The following is a 19,956-nucleotide window of genomic DNA, read 5'->3' as shown; positions in this document are numbered from 1 at the left end:
TATTGTACAATGTGAGTCGTTTAAATTGTATTGACTGGTATTTGTATTATTTTTCTGTGTTCAATAAATGTTATTAAAAAAATACTACATAGTAGTTGAACAAATCCTTTATTGACTGTAAAAGAACAAAAACCTAACAATAAGCATTAGGTGCAAACTGCACAATGTTACAAAGAGGCCACGCGAGGCCAACAGAAGCAAAAACTATGGCACTGGAAACAAGCGACTACATTAAATAGCTCAAGTAGCCTAACATCACAAAAATATAATTGAAACTTGGGAACACACTGCCACACATTTCACTGAGGGCAAACAGCTATTTGGAGTATAAATAAAACGCATCCTCGACCACTTGTGTTTCTAAAACAGATACATTTAAACACAAAATCCAGAGGAGGATGAACTGTTTCTTTTTAAGTGGAAAACATTGAAACCGATGGAAGTTACAAGGAGCTACTTTGCAAGCGTTCCCTCTGCCCTTGGCCCTCGGCAGGGGTTCCGCCATCGTCCTCCCGGTCAGGGAAGGGAGTCAGGTCCAACGTCAGCATGCGACTGAACATACAGCCGTCAAACTGTGGGGAAAACAAACAAACTAACAAACAAAAGACCTTGGTCCTAAACGAGTCAATTGGTAAATGAAAGGTGGGCAACGTATAACCCGATGAGTTCTTTTATCCACCAAGCATTTCCATTTTTAAGTCCTGGATTTGTTGCCGAAACTTTCATTTGAGCTTCTTCTCCCCCCAAAATTGGTTATGATAATTAAAATTCGTATTAATTTATTTAAAATAATTTAGTATTTGATTTATTGTCATACGAAATAATTAAAATTGCATTTTTTTCATATTCATTCATTCGTCTGTTAAATAAAATAAAAACAATTTATGCAATTATTTCAACATATAAATCTTTATTTTTTATTTTTTATAAACTATCAAATATTTGTTAACTATTAGCATCTAATACATTTAAAAAATGTGAAATATTCTTTGTTAAAACAAACTGTTTTACAGAATTTATGTGTTACATTTTAACTTTTTTTATTTATTTTATCTGAAAGTAACCGGCCCACCTGTGCATGTTAAAAATCAAATGTGGTCCTTGAGTACAAACAAATTGTCATGTCATGTTCTTACATCCGGGTAAACTCCCAACAGTGCGTCGGCCTTGCAGAAAAATTCATCCTTCAGGGAGATGACGATGACCTGCATTTTCTCTCTGGATTCCTCTCTCAGGAAGCTGGTCACCTGGAAGTGCAAAATGTACGACTTGGATTCAGCAGGGTTGTCATTACAGTAGTTGGCTTTTAGGCTGCTATAACCAGTGTTGCGACAATGACCATGAAAATGTAATTTAGCTACTTTATTGATTGCTTGCAATAAGTTGGTTAGGATGGGCTGCAGGTCACTAGTGACCCTATTGAGGACACGTGCTACAGAAAACGGAAGGATGGAAACATCTCTAGTATGCATAAGCAGCAAAGAATTTGATATTCAGGGGAATTATGTCACCTTACAAAAAATTAGCCCACTTATTGTCAAGAATCTTACCTTCCCGATGTTGGTGTTGTCCAGGGCAGCATCCACCTCATCCAAAATCAAAAAGGGAGCGGGACGGAAACTGAGGAGGGAGAACTACATTTATTTTTTTCCTGAAGCCTTATTTTAGAACAGGTGTAGGCAAAAATGTTGAGTTCAAGGGTCATCTGATTTTGAAAGAGGGATGAGACAGGTCATTTATAAATTACGTATTTAAAAAGAAAAGTTACTTTGCCCATCCCTGTTTTTATAACTTTGCAAACCTTTTATCTCGCTTTGACTGCCCATTTTAATTTTTGAGTCAATGATGCTACCTGTAGATGGCAAAAACCAAAGCCAGAGAAGCAATGGCCTTTTCTCCGCCTGACAGATTTTCCATGGAGACAAAGCGCTTCCCAGGAGCCACACAGCTGTAGTTGATGCCACCGAGATATGGCTCCTCCGGATTGTCAGCAGACAGAATGGCCTGGGGCACATTTCAAATCTTATGATGTCATCATTTGGCAGTGTCTCAACCTTGGGGACGCCAAGCGGTCTCTTCACCTGGGCGCTCTTGTTGCAGCATATTCTCTTGTAGATGCTGTCAATGACAGCAGACATGTGATCAAAGCACTGGCTGAAAAGACGGTAGCGCTTAGTTTTGACTTCTTCAAACTCTTGTTGGCACTTCCTGGTGGCGAAGGTGCAGGCTTTGAAAGCTGAGTCGAGAAGTAGGCACACCAGAGTTTCACTTAATGTGGGTGGGTCCGATCGCAGCCCCGACAAAAGAATGAAAAAAATCCCAACAATACCGTCTGTCATATCTTGTAGCCTATCCTTCACCTCCCTCAGCTTTTCCTCAGCTTTTAAGTTGGGCGTGGCTGTGCATTTTAACTCTTCCTCTACGGCGTGAAGGGACTCCTTCAGCCTCTCCAGAAACTTGTCAGCGTCTTCTAGAGGCACGTTCTGCAAACACACACACACATGCGCACAATGTTAACACTAACAGGCCAGCAGTTTTTCTCAAATGCTTAAACACAAAAGCCAATCGTCTAAACCAAATGACCAGTTGTCTAAACGTGTAATAATTGTAGCCCTCATTTGCCAATATCATAAACACATTTCACACAAAGACACAATTCACAAAACACAATCCTCCCTTCTCCTAAATCTAAACACGTTCTGCCTTGTTGAAACAAGTTGCTCACGTTCTCAAATGAAAGCTCATGTGATGCAAAATGTTTGCCACAGTCAGCAATATTTGAACACAATGAACACACCTTGGCGTCATTCATTACACACGACGACTCAAAATGGAAGACTCTTGTTGCTAATGATGTGACCACAAGCAAGTTCAGAGTGCATGGTTTGCTGGAGATTCCAAATAAACAATGGATGAAGGCAGAATCAGGGGAAGAGGAATTCGAGTCAGAGGAGGGAGAGGAGCTGGCCATGGAAGAAGAGGAGAGCAAAACAACCTCGCACCACGGTTACGGACAAGTCCGTCGGCATGCTGTCCTTGGGTTTTACAACACCTGTCTCCTCATCTTCCTAGAGGAGCTAAGAGACATCCTCCTGAAGCATCACCATCCTGGGCCCGGACATCTTGTTTATGTCATCATTTGGGACATTGTCCGCTTCCCAAAAAACAAACCAAAAAGTAGCCAGATTCTAAACATCTGTCTGTCACCCTGCTTCCATTTCCTGAACCTTTTAGAGGAGTTCTTCTCATCCTGACGATGGAAAGGTTTACAACAGACAACCATACACCAGAGAGAGCCTCCTAAGGGCAATGGAGCTGGCCTGTGTTGACATCCCAGTGGAGGCCTTCCAAGGATAGATTGCCTGAAACAGCGCCCCCTAGCTAACTCTGGCTAGGAAAGCACTATGTACGTGAACCTCACCCTGACAACTCATTTTACAATTGTTCTCAAATGCTTTTTCTAAATGCAATTTTCTAAAGCTACTTAATCGCAGCCACACCTTCTCACTTCAAAACTCAAACTTTCACACCAAGAGAGCAGCTCAAATCTTTCAGAAATGTAAACACTATACACATCCATCAATGTTCAATTTCAAGTTTCTTTGTTTCATATTCTTCTTAGAAAAGATCTCTGTCGAGGACTGGGCATTTAGTAATGCTAAACATCACTGCGGTAAGAGTAAGCCCGATGTGTCACCCTGTTCTCAGCTTCCAGGCAAGAGTAGTCAATAAGAAGCTGGGCCTCCCTCTCAAAGATGTCCATCGTGGTTGAAGTACTTGTAGACGCTTCATCCAGCTGGAGAGACACAAAAATATTGATTTAATTTACAGTCTAGTCTAGCTGCACTTGTTTGGAAATTTGGCAGACACAGTTGGTAGACATAAAACATCTGTCTATTTGTGCAATCATAATATAAACATTTCTTCATTCACGCACACTTAATATATACCATTAAATCCCATGAAAAGCACAACATTGTTGCCATCAATGTCAATGTTCAAATGCATTTTTACCTCCATTTGGCTGATTTCATTCAGGTCACCTGACAGCAAAACGATTGGTAGGTCCTCGATCTTGCAGGCCAGTAGCAAGTTGTGTCGGGCTAAACGTTTCTGCTCCAGGATGCTCTCGTTGCTCATCACCACTCGCTGAAGTTTCACCAACTCTCTAAAGGGAAAAAAGCATTTCTTCATGTGAGATTTCATATACACACACTTCATTAGTCAGAAAACGAGCAACAGTGTTAGCATTTGGTCTTCTTCAGCAGTGATTTGTCTTACCTGTTAATCTCTTTGAGGTGCAGGATTTTCTCATCCAGCTCACTTTTGCCAGTTGCTAGCTGCCTATTCTTTGCCCGCAGCTGGTCCTTCATCTCTTGCAGTTTGTTGTCCTTTTTTTCAACGGCCAAGAGCAGCATCTCCTCCTCCTGGAAGGTGAGCCAGAACAAGAAGAAGAAAACATCATTATCAACAATATAAAAACAAATACATTTACTGTATGTTTCCTCATGAATTCGCTACTCGTGAACTGACTTGTTCAGTTTGTTTTTTACCGTCTGTTATTCACTAAGAAAAACTCATCAGCTCACTGTTTTGTGCTTTTACTGAAATGCCATAAAATGCCACAAGATGACATCAAAGCCATGTCTGGTAGAAAAGCAGCACTACTCTTCTATTGGACATGGGTTTGGCCCCATCCTTGTGCCAAGGGACCATATTGAAGTAACATAATTTCTCTCAGAGTCAGACACTAGATTTGTCAGGAAGGAGCTAAGTTTACCTTGAAGCCAGAACAAGTTATGAGAGTCATTCGCGTCTGTACACATGCATTTTGGTGCCTTTTTTCTAAATCAAATCATCAGCAAGCTAATCATTTTAAGGGTAATGTGAGATGAGTAGTTTATTAAAATAAGCAATTATAAACCTTTTACAGGGCACCAATTACTACTGGTTTGTCACTATTCACAACAGAGTCCTGAGATTGGATCTGGGTGGCGAAGTGGTACCGTCACTTGCCTTTGGTGCAGGCAGCATTGGTTTGCTTCCCTGCCCGTTTGTGTGTGTGTGCGTGAGCCAGTGAGTACGTGGGAAATGAGATCATTCTATTACAGTATATCCATGCTAACCTTTTTCTTCTCTGCCATGTTGCTTTTTTCCTGGTCGACGCAGGCCTGTATTATCCTGAGCTTCTTCTTGTGCTTCTCTACTTGACCTTGTTCATACTCCACCTTGGCATCCAAGCGAGTGCACTGGTTCTCAAACTCCAAACTGAAAGCATTTGCAGTACATTGCAAATTTCCATTGATGTAACAAATACAAAAAAATACTGAAAAAATAAAAAAGTAAATCCCACTGAGTCTCAATTATTTATACCGCTTCCTTTCGTGCTCTTCCTGATGTTTCAGCTGCTCCTGCTCATACACTCTGATGTTGTCCACACCAATCTCAGCACAAAAGTCAGAAAACACCATGTCCTCTGTCTAAATAAACATTAGAATATTCCACCAAGATAACAGGAAACTGTTAAAAAAAAACAAAAAACTTTTCCTTGACACTTAGCTGTGTTGAAGGTGTGATACCTGCTCAATATGGCCTTTGAGGTTCTTCATGGCAACTTCCTTTGCCTCCACACTTGTCATCTGCATTTGGATCTGGATGTCCAAGTTTGCTAGTTCACTGTCCATACGTGAAATGTTCTGGAATCAATTGATGGGAAACGACAATTAATGACAATTAAGTGCACCCGATACAATCCAAACCATTTTCTAGGCTGTACATAAAAAAAAAAAAAAACAACAGGTGTCACTATAACCCCTGGCTTTAACATTTTCAATAATGGGGAACCTTAGGGAAATCAAGAGATCTTCTTACCTCTAAGCATTTAGGGATGCTTTTTTTCCCAAGGTTATCCAGATCCTTTTTGGAATATTTCAGGCGGGTCTTTGCACCTTGAGCCTGTGCAATGATCTGATTCAGGTCCGATTCCTTCCGTTTGAGCCTCATTAGATCCTGTAACACAACATAATCATTCATTTGTTATCGTGCTTTCAACTTCATAATTGCTATGACATTTAGGGGTACACATAGCAGTTAGATTTCATTGGCATTAGAATTATGACAGCGTCCTTGGAAAAATGTCGACCCTTTGAGGGGTCCCTGGGTCCAAAGTATGAGAATCTCAGCACAACATACTGTATGTTGACTTACATGTAGCTCTTTAGCCAGCCGGTCTTTTTCATGCTTCAGCCTGGTGACGTCCTTTTCATCCCAGCAGCGAGCTTTGGTGCGCAGGTCACTGGAGCCTCCAGAGATGATACCAGACTTTGAAAACAGGGTTCCGTCCAGCGATACGGTCTACAGCAACCCATTTAAGATCAAAACGGCTCATCATATGCATCTGCACCCATTTCATCAAAGTGTTTACCTTAAGGCGTTGCTTCCCATCAAAGGCAATGCTCCTGGCCTCTTTAATGGTTTCACACACCAGCGTGTTGCCGCACACAAACTGCACAACTCTCTTTAGGTGTGGAATGTTTGTGGACGCATTGATGAGCACTACATCCACCACTAACTTGGCGCCCGCTATCTCCCTCAATCGTTCGTTCAGTGGACTCACCTGAACATGCAAGGAGATCGTTAATAATGACACACATCCGACTAAACAAGTCATGCTTTAAGAAGCCTCCCCCCCCCCCCCCTCCCCCCGTAAATAAAATTGGGGAGTGATTGCCTCCACCAAATTTTTCAGCTTCTGGTTCTTAAGAATAGAAATGCTGGATTTCACTTTTCTTTTCTTTGGTCCTTCCTCGGGTCTCCTGACGGCCTCACGACTCTGGCTGGAAGTGTTTGGTTTAGGTGAACGGTATGGGATTTTTTAATAGGTTTTAGGTGAACTAATGAATACACACTCACCCACATACAAAATAATAAAAAAATAAATAAATAAATAAATAAAAAGAGAGCAATGATGATGACATGTCAAATCGGTAAAATTACCGAATGAACAAGAAAAAAAAAAAGATTAGAAATGCCACAATATTCCTAAATTTTCTTTTCAACTGTAAATGATGTGGTCGATTTTCCAACAAGGGAAATAATGTTTCATTGGTAACCAAGTGCGTTTGACTCCTCTGGAAAAAAAAAATACATACCTTTTCTAATCTTTCCTCACTAAAAGAACCGAAAAGGCCAGTGGCTGGACAAATTCACCTGGCCCAGACAGACTATTCAAGCACTTACATCCAAGTAGTGAACGGGCAGGAATGTCTCAGGCTCGGCCCGCTCCTCCTTGAGGAATCTGATGCAGGCCTGGGCCACCTTCTCTGTCGACACCACAATGGCCTTCAAGAAGTGGCCAAACACCTTGGTGACAGCCAGCTGGTACCTCTTGTGGATGGGGCTGCACAAGTCACACAGGCGGCCATACTGGGACAAAGAAACATGTGACAGAGCTGTCCCGTTTTTCTTTCAGTTCATATCAACATCATGCATTTCTTACCACCCCATCAGAGAAGAGCCTGTGCATCTTTTCCAGTATCTCTTTGCGTTTTCGGTCACGTTTGCTCTGCTGGCTGTCCAGACGGGCGTCCGCCAGCTGCTCTAGCACCTGACCCAGCTCCTCTTTCACCTGGGCAGTGCGTTCTCTGCCACGTTGCAGTTCTGCCTGCAAGGTTTCCTCCTTCTGACATAAGTCGTCAAGAGATGACCTAAAAACAAACACACAGGGACTCCAGTTGATAAAAAACAGGATGTCAGCAAAAAGTCTGAACATGATAACAGGGAAGCCCCGCCGATTTATGCGGTACAACGAAAGTGCATAATGACATACGTGCAGGTATTGGTGTACTCCTCAAGCTTCTCTTTTCTGTGGTTTAAATCATCCAATTGTGTCTTGTTGTTCTGGATTCCAGCCTAAAGAAAATGAGTAAGTATCACCATATGGTGGCTTTGAGACTTCCCCTTCCCCCCCCTAAAAATGTGAGATTTCCAATTGAGCTTCATATTCATTCATACAGTATGTGAGCTTGCTGATAGGTTGGACATTTTTAGTTACTTTTAGCTTTTAATAAGCACGTGGTGGACCTTCACTTAGCAACATTCAGTTAGTGAGCTGACTGTGTACTGTTTATCAATATATATTTTGAATTTAATTGATATTTCACTATGACAGAGTGAACATGTTAAACTTGATAACAGCCAGTTCCACTCATAAAATGATGAAATTGCGAAACATAAGCATAAACATTTACTCTGCAACTATCCACAGTTTCAGGGTCCATTCAAGAAAGACAAAATGCTGGTCATAATGTCACTGAAAACATCAGCAAGTTTCTGTAAGGATCGGTTTCACTAGAATCACAAGATAAACAGCAATTCCATGGACACATTTAAATATGGTAATACTTTAGATTTGGGATTAACCTGGGGCATCACAGGCTCAAATGTAACAGTACTTACCATATGCTACTGCTAAGTACTGCTTAATAAAATGTCACTTCTTGGTCCATTGCCATTGTTTTGACAATAATCAATGCTCTAGCGTCTGTAATATTATTTTTTCAACAACGACTGCGCTGTCTGAGCTATTTCCCTTGTAATTGTTTCCTGTCTTACTTATGTTGGTCTGATTGAGAACGCAGTGCAAACACTTCTTGAAAAGAAAGACATTTAGGCTATGCATTACAATAACAAATCCCTTTTTTAAATGTACTGTACCGACCTTCCTGTAGCCATTTTAATAGATACGGTTACCTTCACATCCTTCCGTTTGCGCTGGTCAAACGCCATCCGGTCATATTCTGCCCTCACATCCCTGTGCATCTTCTCGGCTTCCTGACCCAGCACTGCAGTCTGCATCCTGGAGAGCTCCTTGAGTTCTTTGTAGCGATCTCGCTGACAAGCACGTCCATCACAAAAACACGGAACAAATTCACTTTAAATTATAATACCTGAAGTTCTTTTGATCCGTGAACTTACTTGGCTCTCATCCAGTTCAACGTCCCTGCTCTGGGACATGATCTGCTCCCGGAATTGTTCCTCGTAGATCCTCCAGGTATTATTCAGCTCCTCTTTTTCATTCTGGACTTCAGCAAGCTCCTGCTCCACCCGTGCTAAGACTTTCTGACTCTTTTTTGCAGACGCTTGAAGCTCGTCTATTTTTTTTAGATGATGGGAGGTGTTCACTTTGGCTTTGGTGAAGTGAGAGCGAGACTGGGACAGGACGTTCTCCTGGGCCCTAAGCATGAAGTTCAATAGAGATCTAGTTATTCTCGGGTCATACAGACAATTAGGGATGTGTTCATAAACGAATCACGTGAAATAGTATTAACCAGCATTGTTTGGCTTTTGTATTCATTTGAAATAATTTCACCATCCGCTTTTTTGGTGAGAGCTCGCTGATATCATTTCCAAAATGTGACAAAAGCAACAAAAAATTGATACGTCTGAACAGTGTACCGGATTTCTTTCTCCATGTGCTGCTGCTCCCTGAGGAGGCGTCCCTGCTCCTTCTTGAGAGTTTTCACTGTCTGTTCCCTATCTTGCAGAGAAGCATTCTGAGCGGCAGCGGCCCCTTGCTTGACACTCAGCGTGTTGCTGATGCTCTCGATGGCCTTCTCATTATGATAGAGCCCAGCAAGGCTCAGCTGCAAACGCTTTTGTTGGATATCATCTACGAGGTCCTGGTATTTCTGGGCCTGGGAAAGGAAAACAGAAATATTGTACCTCCATCACCATTGACTATGGAGCAGAAATTATATTAAGAGACTTTTCATTTTGAAGTTTTTCCTAAAATTGCTTTAAAAGCATTCATTTGTTAATTAATTTAAAGAAAATAAATAAAAGGTTCAACCACATCACTCACATTCTGTAGTATACTTGTACTGGTTCCGTGTTCATTTTAGGTTTGAATACAACATTTAAAGTGATTTACAGATGACAATATTAAAGCTCCTCCATATTCTGTGAATCTGGTGTCTTTTTTTGTCCTGTTAGATCACTGCGGTTTGTTGTTTGCCTTTTACTGTTCCTCGCACAAAATTAGAAACTAAAGTTGATAGAGCTATGCATACAGACAGCTGCCTTTAACTGTAAGAACTCCCTGTTCCGCAGATGTTTTTTTTTTTTTTTAGTTATAAATCCATCCAAATCCACAACTATGCTTAAAATGTCAAAACTAGGCCAAATAAATGGCCTTCATTATTTTTTAGGGCCAAAATTTGAATAGAATCAAGTCCAAGTATACTTCACCTCCATTTAGAAGTAATTTAGTAGTGACTTGCACAATGTGTTCACCTCTAATTTCTCATTAGATATCTGCTTCTTCTCGATAGCTGCCGATTTCTTCTTGCTGAACTGAAAATTGGTCTCCTCCTTAGCCTTCTGCATGGCCTCCTTCTTCTTGTTGTACTCAGCTGCAAACTCATTGGACTGACTGATGTGCTCGAAAAGCTTGGCACGCTCCTTGGGGTTCTTCAAAGCGATGGACTCCACTGCGCCCTGGTGATTAACGCGGGAACAACGTGATCTGAAAATGCAGCATAACCATCGCACACTGAACACAGCAAAAATTCTACCTGGAACACGAGGCAGTTTTGAGCTTTGGTGATGATGCCGATCTTGGCAAGCTCCTCTATGTACTGGTTGAGAGTAACCCGTTTGCCATTGATGAGATACTCAGAGGTATCACCTGAGAAAATACAGAAACAAATACAATTTTCTTCACCTTCCATTTCCTGTCCCTTCAAATACTTTACCAATTTAAAAATGAAAATGTGCTGACCAGAAACACTCCGAGAGAAGACGATCTCCTGGTCGTGGTTGTGGTGATAGAACATGGCGACGCAGGTTCTGTCTGACACCGGCTGCCGGATGTGGGCTCCATGGATTAGGTCACTGAGGTGCTTCACTCGTAGAGAGCTTGCCCGCTCCCCCGTGGCAAAGCTTATGGCGTCCATCAAGTTGGACTTACCTGGTTTTGTGAATAACATATTTTTTGTCAAATATAGTAAACCGGGAAACATTGACTTTTCCAATGGACAATTCCAAACATCCGTGCATTTCCGATATTTCCGTAATGTGTGAAAACAAGCGGCGTATTGTATTGCTTGCCTGCGACTATTAACTAGCATACAAACCTGGCAGATTGTTATAGTAGTCAAACAACATGTCATCACATTTTGAAATCAAAATAATCCTCACATATCAAATTACCAATGCTTTTCAATGAGCTGATTGCTTATTTTCACTGAGTTGACCGCCATTTTGACTTGTGACGTAATTATGAGGTATGCTCAGAATTGTCCATCTATTAAAATATCTCTATTATCGATAATGGAGCTGTTATCAGCTTGAATTTTTTTTTACAAACAAGAACAATTTTAAAATTGATCGGTAGAAGGGAATCAAGTTTAAAAGTGTTTTCCTAGAACCCATTTCAAGCAAGCCAGCATTAAAAAACAGAAGTTTTTTTTAAACTTTCTATGATCACCACTTTTACACTTCTGCAGACCAAAAGGCCGTCATAATAAGTTTACACATTCTTATGAGACGTAATTGTGATTTTTATATCTGCAAATAGGATACAGTACTAAACTGGATTGATGGATATATATATTTAACATAGACTAGTTTTTAAAATGCAAAAGAATGCCTTTATTCACATTTTTTAGGTATAAACAGTAAAACAGATATGAATAATAATAAAAAAGAATGGTGTAAGAATGTTGAAAGAATGTTGAACGAAAGAAAGAAAGTTGAAAAGATTTTTTGAATCTCAATCAAGTCATGTAAGCTAGCATTAATAGCCATGAGGCATTAGCAATCCACATGTTTAAGTTGGATTTTCTATGCGAAAATGTTACTTTAAAGGTCTTATAAGGCCCTAAAAGAGTTTGTAATGAACTTACACATTCTAAATATATATACTTGGTAACGAGTGAAAAACAAATGTATTCAGAAGACATCCCAAGTGCAATGTTAGCAGTTAGCTTAGCCCACGAGTTAGCTCAAATTTGGCTAAAGGGTGAGGGGGGGAAACGGGACTTACCGCAGCCATTAGGGCCAATAATGCATGTAAACTCCATGAATGGTCCGATAACTTGCTTTCCTCGCCATGTCTTGAAGTTTTCAACCACAAGTTGTCTGAGATAGCCCATTGTTGAAGTGAAAAATAGTCAGAAAGTAAAAATTTTGTCAGTGTACGCCGACGAAGTAAACTACAAGTACAGTACTGTTCAGTGATGTCCGTTTTTGGATGGGCAGAAAAGGTCCTGGAAGAGTTGGGGGGAAAACCCGTGCAAACGAATCTGTACAAAGTTAGAAATGTAATTTATTGAACTGGCGGGAAAGGTCCTGGAAGGACTAATAACCGAGGTAATGAATATGTGTCGTGCAAAGTTACCATAATACATAAGAAAAGAAGTGGCTTGATGGCGAAAATAAATCAAAAGAAGAAGAGTTTAAAAAAATATATATATATATATTATTATTATTATTATTATTATTATTATTATTATTGTTTATTTTTTTATGTAGCAAGTGGAACCTCAAGGGGTCGCTGTAGCCCTTTAACCAAATTAGAGTTAAATGAGAGCAGGTGCGTGTTTGGTGGTAATGCCAGATTCCGTGGAGTACCATAGTGATTGCTGCCGTGACTCACGCGTGTGTGCTCACCAAGAGTGAAATTGTTGGTGAGTGATTTTTAAACTGTTTTGAGGTTTTATTTGCGTAATGCAGATAGCAGTTATGTGTTGTATGACAGGACCGCATGAGGGTTGTAAAGTAGAACTTTGTGTGGAGAGTTTACGACGCACAGGTATAACTTTTTATTGTTTTAACTTTTACATTTATTAGAAATATTATTTTAGCCAAAACGTCAGAAATGATTTTTCTCTGTGGATGGCTCAGTGTGGTAGACATAGGAATACTGACTGTAGTCTGACCTCCAATGAAACCGTGGTTTCATGTGACAGTGCATTGACTGATTCAGGTCAATATAATAAATTAAGGTCTTTATTGAAAGTACAACAGGTTCAATTGGACTTGGTAATGAAGGCGCTGGCCCTTCGAAACCCACCGCCGGCTAGAGCGACAAACAACTGATGGAAGGCCTATTTGTTTTAAGTGTTAAAAAAGTGGCCACATTGGGCAAAATTGTCCTATTAATGATAAAAATGAACCTAAAGATGTTCATCAAAATCAGTTAAAACTAGAACCTGCCAGTGTGCAGAGCCAAACACTGGTGGGGGGAACACGGGGCTCTAATGATGATGCTTTTCATGTCAATATGGATGCAAACTGTTTGGTTGGAAAGTGTTGGGAAGCCGAGGTGGATATTTCTGGGGTTAGTGTCCCTTGTTTACTAGATAGTGGCTTGACGCTTACTAACGTAAAGTATCCCCCCTTATTAAATGAATTAAAAAAATATTCTAGAATGTAAAATATAAAACTGGATGGGCAGAACCAAGGCTATACATATTTCAGACAGTGTGCGTAGCGCTGTTCCTGCCATGGAAGAAAAAAAGTATCATCAAGATGATTAAAAAGTACAAAGTTGTATTAAAATGCAATTTTTTTTTGGTGACCATTGAGAAAAAACATGGAAGGGCTAAATTTAAAAAAGTACAGCACATGCACAGTACAAAGTTGCATTACTGTGGTACTTGTACAGTACAACACTTTTTGTATTTATTTTTCAATTTCCACATTATTGACAGCTTCTCTGCTAGCCTTGGCATGATGGACATCAGTAAGGATGGTCCCGCGTGTACTCCATGATGTGCTTGAGAGCCAGCCAGGTCTCAGAGGCGGTGGGGATGATCTGATTGGCTGGTAGGATGAACCCGTAGCGGCCCGTGTCCCTCAGCTCAAAGGCGAAGGAGTACTTGATGCCAAGGTTGTAGGACCAGTCAATGCTGCCGCCGCTGGCTTGGTCTGCGGGCACATTATTCATATTTTATTACAGCATATTATTATTGCGTTCGTAAGGGACAGTTATAGTAGCACTTACAGATGATTCTACAGATGCTTCCAACCTTGTACCGGGTGCCATGAAGTGATGCCAGTTTCTGCACTGCAGCTCTGCCCAGGGAATCCTAAAAAGAAGCAGAGTGACACGTTAACATCAAACTATAGCTTCTTACATGAAGCTTGGGCCGCGTTTTTAACCATTTACAGAATATACGTTTTTTTCTTACCAACTCGGCCTGATGTGGCACAGAGTTGCAGGTGTATCCGTAAGGGTACATGAGCAGCTGCGAGTAGGCGTGAACCGAGATGAAGGCCTTGACATTGCCGTGGCTCTTGATCAGGTTGACCACGTTCTTCACCTCCACCTCCGAGTGGGCCGAGGGGCCGTGGTAGGAGTCGGAGCAGGGGTTCCTGCTGGCCCCAGGGCCTGCGTTGAAGTCAGTCAGACCAGTCCAGAGTTTTGAAAGAATGAGAAAACATTTGCATCTACTGACCGCCAAAGCCTGCGTCCCAGTTCCTGTTTGGGTCAACACCACGGCACCTGGAGCTTGGGTTCCTGGAGCGGGTTTTGCGCCACATTCGATCCTTGATGAAGCCATTATCCATTTAGAAATGTGGAGATGACGCGAAATGTTATCACTAAAAAACTTGGACCGAGTGTTTAAATCTGTGAGGGGTGATGAGGGATAAACGCGTATCCCTTACAGCGCTATAGGAAATGGATGGAAAATTTGAAAAGAGCACAGTTGTCTTACGTTGGTATGCGTGTAGGCATAGCCGTCAGGATTGGCAAGGATCAGCATGTAAACATCCATGTTGTCCAGCAGGGATGTCAGAGAGGCGTCTGTACCGTAATCAGTGGCGATCTGAACGACAACATAAAGCGGGTATAAAACATCTTTTTTTTTGCTATTGGTAATTGGCATTTCTCCACAGTGGATTACACACTGAGAGAGAGATTTACTTAAAGTGGAAGTCAACCTTCAACATTTCATGACAATAATATGTTATATGTGACCTTACTAGTCTAAACATGACATCCTGATTAATTTACATTTGTGGAATATGAGTTATGCAGCAAAGGCTCAGGCAACGACCAATCACAGCTCACCTGATTTCTGAAGCTGCGCTGTGATTGGTTGTTACCCGAGACCTGAGCAACTGTGATGTCATTTTCACTCTAGAGCAAGTGACAAAATGGCCGCCCCCAGAAATGGCTAAAAACTCAAATTGCACTAACACAATATTAAACAGAATACAATATTTAGACTAATGGGGCTGCATAGAACAATTGGGGGGGTCCCCTTTAAACCTGTGGAGGAAGACTTTTTTTTTTTTTTTACCTTGTCGGCTGTCCACACACCAGTAGCCTGTGACACCCACTCTCTAGAATGGATGCCCGTGTCGATCCAGATGGCAGGACGCTTGGTACCACCTGTGCTAAACTATACCGTACACACCATCAGAAACACTACATTTGAACAAACTTTGCAACAACAAAACAAACTCTAATAACATCCTACCTTGAGCACATACATAGGCCTGTTCTCATAGGTTTCCCCGATCAGCTCCTTTGTTACCAATTTAGGGTAGCGAGCCACCAATGTGTCCATCCAGCTGTAAATCTGTGGCACCATGTCCAACAGTTAATACATTAGGCCCATGTGCAATTTAATGATATCTTAATGATTCATATTTATTAAATTATTATTATATCAACACAGCCTACTGTCTCCAGGCGATGATAGGCCCCAAAGGTGAAGCTCCCAGTGCTGCGCTCCTTCCTCTGGTTCTCCTCCATCTCTGCTTTCTCAGTATTCAGAAGGTCCTGAATGTGACATGGTATTTGTTTAATGTAATGTTAAAAAATAATAATATTATTATTATTTCTGTCAAATGAAAAAAGTAGATTTCTTGAAGCACTTTGAAAAACATCTGATTTATTTGACACTTGTTGCTAGGCAGAATTCCTAGGGAGAAATCATAACTGGGAAAATTATTATGAATGATGAAAAATGATTTTTATCACATACATATACACTAGGAAAGTTCCCCAAAAAAACTTTAAAAAAAAATCTTTGTTGGGTTAATGTTTACCTGGCTCTTTGTTGCTAGGCAGAATGCTTAATCTTACTGCGCCAATGATAGACATACAATGATTTTACGCACATTAATTTGAATGACAGGTCTTATTAAATATAAACCACTATCGGAAGAAAGAAAGAAACACTTGTACCACTGGTGCATTTTTTAAAAACGACTTCACAGAACTGTAATTAATATTGCTTATATTCCCTGTTTCTATGGTCACTTGTTGCTAGGCAGAGTTCGTGGAGTTGAACTGTAACTTCCTCACAAAAGAACACTATAAGGATTATAAGACATTTTAAAACAGCTCCCATATTTTGTTCTCAACCACTTGTTGCTAGGCAGAGTTCATGGGGCTCAAGCACAATTTCCCCATTGGCCAATGACAGACATACTCAGGACATACTGAGAAAAAAGTTTTTTTTTTTTCCAGTACTGTATTTGTGCTTTTGGAAAAGTCCATGTCCACACATTTATTTGAATCACAGCTCTGTATTAAATATCAAACACACCTCCGATACCGTACTGTAGGTGTTTTTTGTGGGAGTGGGTGGGACCAACTTCAGGCTTTCTGACCCACCTGGAGGTCGTCAATCATGACGGTGAAGGGGATGCCGTGGGCGTCCAGGTATTCCCTGACGGCGCTCTGACCCGAGCGAGGCACCCGGATGTCCACGGGACGATCGGTGGAGACCGGATGGAGCCAAAAGTCCAGCTGGCGTGGTCGAGAGTAGAGTCAAGTACAATTTAGTCGCACACTCCTCGTGTGTGTGCGCGCGTGCGTGTGATGGCACACCTCCTGTTCCTCCTCCAGCGCCCGCAGGAGTTGGATCTGTTCCTGTGACTGCACATTGACCCGGATGACTTGATCGCTGCAGGAGATTCATCTTCTTGTTCATATTTTTGCAACATGCATCAGAAGCCATATGATGAGACGAAGCGCGTTGAATATTACAATCGCTGTTTATTGCTAATTACAGCCCGGTTTCTCTGTAATTAGTCTTGATGTAATTATCTTTACCACCGAACAGATGGCTACCGAGAGGCACTTCATAATTCTGTAAATCATTGAAAAGGCATTCAAGTGTGAAGGTATTTTCTCCTGCAAATAGTTAGATGAGCGGGACACTTCATTAGGTACGCTTGTCCCCATGGAAGGACAGCCATATTTGTCATCAATAGCCAACCCTATTACGCGTGTATTTTTTTCATTAGCGTACAGCAATTATTCATGAAGAAATTATAATTGCATAATTATTTTTAGTGGGGTCATAACTTGAGGAACAAATGTGGAATACACCACAGATTAGTACTAGCACATTATAAGCACAGTAAAATTAATAAACAAAGAAAATATGCTGCATGATGCGTCAGCAATAATAATAGGGATGTTCGACAACCCCCCCCCCCCCGAACTATATCAATACGCGTATTCAACACTTGAGTAGTCACCGATACCTATAACAAGTACTGATACCACTCGTACGTTTGATACATTAAATTCCCCTCTAAAAAACAATATGACAGATAATTTTAAAGAAAAAACTAGATATTCCAATGTGACATTTTCCCTGAAAGTTGCACGCAATTAATGGGAATTTTCTATTTACCATACATATATATTGGCCTGATACAGATACTGTACCTAAAATTATCTGTCATTGATTTTTTTTTTTGGGGGGGGGGGGGGGGGGTAGCAAAAGTGCTATTTGTATCTGCACTTGTTATTGCGTTGATGTCTACACAAGACTTAAAAACCGTAATCGTACTGGTATCGGTCTGGGAAAAAAAAAGTGGTATTGAACTTCCTTATCTAACATATGCTGAAGCAAGCTTTTGTTTTGGCTTCAATGGGTTAAAGTTAAACATCATATGATCGAACCCTGCAATTGTTTTGGTCAATTAAATGCCGGTATCTAGGACAATTTAGCAACCTAACTTCACAATGTGGCTGCCTTCACCTTTCGAATTTCAGCCATATTTGCCTCTTAAAATCACTTTCTATGATTTATTTTTGGCTCATTGTGAACCCTTTTTGAATCACAAATGCTGATTGCAGTTGATTCAAATGATTAATAAATCATTGAAATAAGCAGAGTTCATCATCAGATATCCAGCAGGGTCTCTTAAAGGTCACGGAGGAATGAAATCACCATAAAAACTAAAGATGTTTTTTTTTTTTGTGTGGAAAATTGCAAATGTACTTGGGCATACCCGGTGAAGACGCGCTCAGCTTTGGCCTCGGCCACCAGCAGCACCAGCAGCACCCAAAGGCCTCTCATCTCCATTTTCATCTTCTCACGACACTGTGCACGGCACTGCGCTGTTGGCCGGCTAAATACAAGTCGCTGAAACAGGTGCGACGTTCCCAAGCACACATCTGCTAATCCTGCCAGGAAAAAAAAAAAAAAAAGTGCAGCTCGAGATGTGCCGATTGGGCTTTTTGTTAATCTCTGGAGGTGCACAGCTGCGGAATACTTTGTGTTTTCCACACTTTTGAGGAAGTCCAACACGTGATAGGAAGGGAAACACTCATGATGTTTGATTTAGTTTGAGTAATAATTTAATTTAAGTCAGGGTTTTCCAAACTTTAACGAACCCATTTTTAGTGTGTTTTGTGTCAACGCAAAGTTGATATGAATGATAGCTTCTGTCATCTAATTGAAGACCATTTAATTGGCACGGTCACAATACATCTCTAGCATTGATAGATAAATAAAAAAATATCTGTGAATACTAAATAATTATTTTGGACCAATTTAAATGAAATTTTAATTCTCTCATTGAACACTTAATTGCCACAACAACCTGGTTGGGAATGGCTGTTCTAAATTGATAGTTCAGGTTAAAAACACAATGTTGTGTGTATGTGTGTGTATTTTTTTAACCTTTACACGTTTGCCTTGTTATAACTACTTTTTTGTCAATAGATGGCAGTACACTGCCATTTACTTTATGACGCTCCCAGTGGGAACCCCCCTCCTTTTTGTGTTATAATGCATATTGGTAATAATACTTGTACCATTCGTTTTTCAAAACAAAATAGAAAAAGAAAAAAACATATTTTCTCATTATTCATTACAAAAACCCGAATGAAAAAATTGTAAACGACTTCGATTTTGTGCACAAATAGAAAATGAAAAACAAAAACAGAACAGATTCGTTCAGATATTTTCACATTTGCGTGAACCAGAAAGAAATCTGAAGTGAAATTAGATTCACCAGTCCACTACATTTAATCACATTTTGGGCATGAGGACACTGGAACACAACTCGATGAATTCGATGAACTGATTTTCATGCAGTTTGTTTTGTTGAAAAAGTCAGACCGGGTTTCGAATGACAGGTTTAAACTTGGATTAGGGTTTGGGTTCAAATGATAGTTTAGCGGTTCCCAGTAGGATTTCAAAGTTGAGTTAGGGTTTCAAACTAAGATATTTTTCAAACTAGGGTTAGGCTTTCTATTGTCCTCCAATTTCATTTTTTTGTCAACAATTTAGTTCAGGTCAGCGGCAGTGAAACAATTTGATCCCTCCTTGATGATATTGTTTACAAACATTATGAAAGTGTCTATACTAAAAAGTTTGAAGGTGTCACTTCTAATGAACGAGCTCCGTACGCAAAGTGTGCGTGAGGCCCCTCAACATGGAAATTATTTATGGATTGTGCTGCTGCGTAAAAGTTTCATGGCGGCATGAAGAGTGTCTTTCTGTAAGCGTAATGGGCTTTCTTTCTCCTCTTTTTCCCGCCTATAGGAACACGTCGGCGGCCTCGGCCCGCATTGTTCCACTGCGGCGCTATAAATAGATTATGTTACATGTTGACTTCAATATTTCACAAGCCCCGACACTCACTTGAGCATTAATCATTCATTCCTTGTTCATTCATTTCAATTTCTAC

General features: G+C 40.6%; 2 protein-coding genes and 1 long non-coding RNA gene across 5 annotated transcripts; 1 reads left to right on the top strand and 2 right to left on the bottom strand.

The window, feature by feature from the left end:
* Positions 1 to 92: 92 nt before the first annotated feature.
* smc1b (structural maintenance of chromosomes 1B) lies at positions 93 to 12,319 on the bottom strand. 3 transcript variants are annotated; one of them, XM_077569565.1, is made up of 25 exons: positions 12,047 to 12,319; positions 10,781 to 10,969; positions 10,575 to 10,687; positions 10,294 to 10,497; positions 9,457 to 9,695; positions 8,977 to 9,235; positions 8,752 to 8,892; positions 7,829 to 7,911; positions 7,499 to 7,706; positions 7,240 to 7,425; positions 6,425 to 6,616; positions 6,208 to 6,354; positions 5,872 to 6,009; positions 5,580 to 5,696; positions 5,374 to 5,480; positions 5,127 to 5,268; positions 4,282 to 4,427; positions 4,015 to 4,168; positions 3,698 to 3,796; positions 2,330 to 2,483; positions 2,082 to 2,236; positions 1,853 to 2,004; positions 1,551 to 1,620; positions 1,137 to 1,247; positions 93 to 572 (listed from the first exon to the last, which is right to left on the bottom strand). In XM_077569565.1, the coding sequence occupies exons 1-25, from the start codon at positions 12,153 to 12,155 to the stop codon at positions 444 to 446; spliced, it is 3,744 nt and encodes a 1,247-aa protein (XP_077425691.1). In that variant the 5' UTR covers positions 12,156 to 12,319; the 3' UTR covers positions 93 to 443. The 3 variants fall into 3 exon arrangements, with proteins under 3 accessions (XP_077425691.1, XP_077425692.1, XP_077425693.1); XM_077569566.1 differs by lacking the exon at positions 12,047 to 12,319 and adding an exon at positions 11,136 to 11,258; XM_077569567.1 differs by lacking the exon at positions 12,047 to 12,319 and adding an exon at positions 11,212 to 11,241.
* Positions 12,320 to 12,770: 451 nt separating this feature from the next.
* On the top strand, positions 12,771 to 16,574 carry LOC144053364 (uncharacterized). The gene is made up of 2 exons (XR_013294396.1): positions 12,771 to 12,814; positions 13,716 to 16,574. It is a non-coding gene; the product is annotated as an uncharacterized LOC144053364 (long non-coding RNA).
* cpa4 (carboxypeptidase A4) lies at positions 13,645 to 18,381 on the bottom strand. The gene is made up of 11 exons (XM_077567754.1): positions 18,271 to 18,381; positions 16,853 to 16,928; positions 16,637 to 16,771; positions 15,698 to 15,796; positions 15,492 to 15,593; positions 15,312 to 15,413; positions 14,724 to 14,834; positions 14,463 to 14,553; positions 14,196 to 14,395; positions 14,009 to 14,093; positions 13,645 to 13,932 (listed from the first exon to the last, which is right to left on the bottom strand). The coding sequence occupies exons 1-11, from the start codon at positions 18,348 to 18,350 to the stop codon at positions 13,745 to 13,747; spliced, it is 1,269 nt and encodes a 422-aa protein (XP_077423880.1). The 5' UTR covers positions 18,351 to 18,381; the 3' UTR covers positions 13,645 to 13,744.
* Between the last annotated feature and the right edge of the window lie 1,575 nt (positions 18,382 to 19,956).

The sequence above is a fragment of the Vanacampus margaritifer genome, chromosome 6 (assembly GCF_051991255.1).
Source record: "Vanacampus margaritifer isolate UIUO_Vmar chromosome 6, RoL_Vmar_1.0, whole genome shotgun sequence".
NCBI classification, from domain to species: domain Eukaryota; kingdom Metazoa; phylum Chordata; class Actinopteri; order Syngnathiformes; family Syngnathidae; genus Vanacampus; species Vanacampus margaritifer.
The sequence above is the reverse complement of the archived record's forward strand: the minus strand, read 5'-3'. Positions and strand labels throughout refer to the sequence as shown.

What these genes read in the sequence shown, in the direction of transcription:
- cpa4 (XM_077567754.1), bottom strand. Translation starts at nt 18,350, where the DNA reads ATGAAAATGGAGATGAGAGGCCTTTGGGTGCTGCTGGTGCTGCTGGTG. An exon ending in CGCTGGAGGAGGAACAGGAG is followed by an intron (nt 16,772 to 16,852) that starts GTGTGCCATCAC and finishes CGACCACGCCAG; the next exon opens with CTGGACTTTTGGCTCCATCC. An exon ending in AAGCATCTGTAGAATCATCT is followed by an intron (nt 13,933 to 14,008) that starts GTAAGTGCTACT and finishes ATGTGCCCGCAG; the next exon opens with ACCAAGCCAGCGGCGGCAGC.
- smc1b (XM_077569565.1), bottom strand. Translation starts at nt 12,155, where the DNA reads ATGGGCTATCTCAGACAACTTGTGGTTGAAAACTTCAAGACATGGCGA. An exon ending in ACAACACCAACATCGGGAAG is followed by an intron (nt 1,248 to 1,550) that starts GTAAGATTCTTG and finishes TTGCACTTCCAG; the next exon opens with GTGACCAGCTTCCTGAGAGA. An exon ending in TGTTGGGAGTTTACCCGGAT is followed by an intron (nt 573 to 1,136) that starts GTAAGAACATGA and finishes TTTTCCCCACAG; the next exon opens with TTTGACGGCTGTATGTTCAG.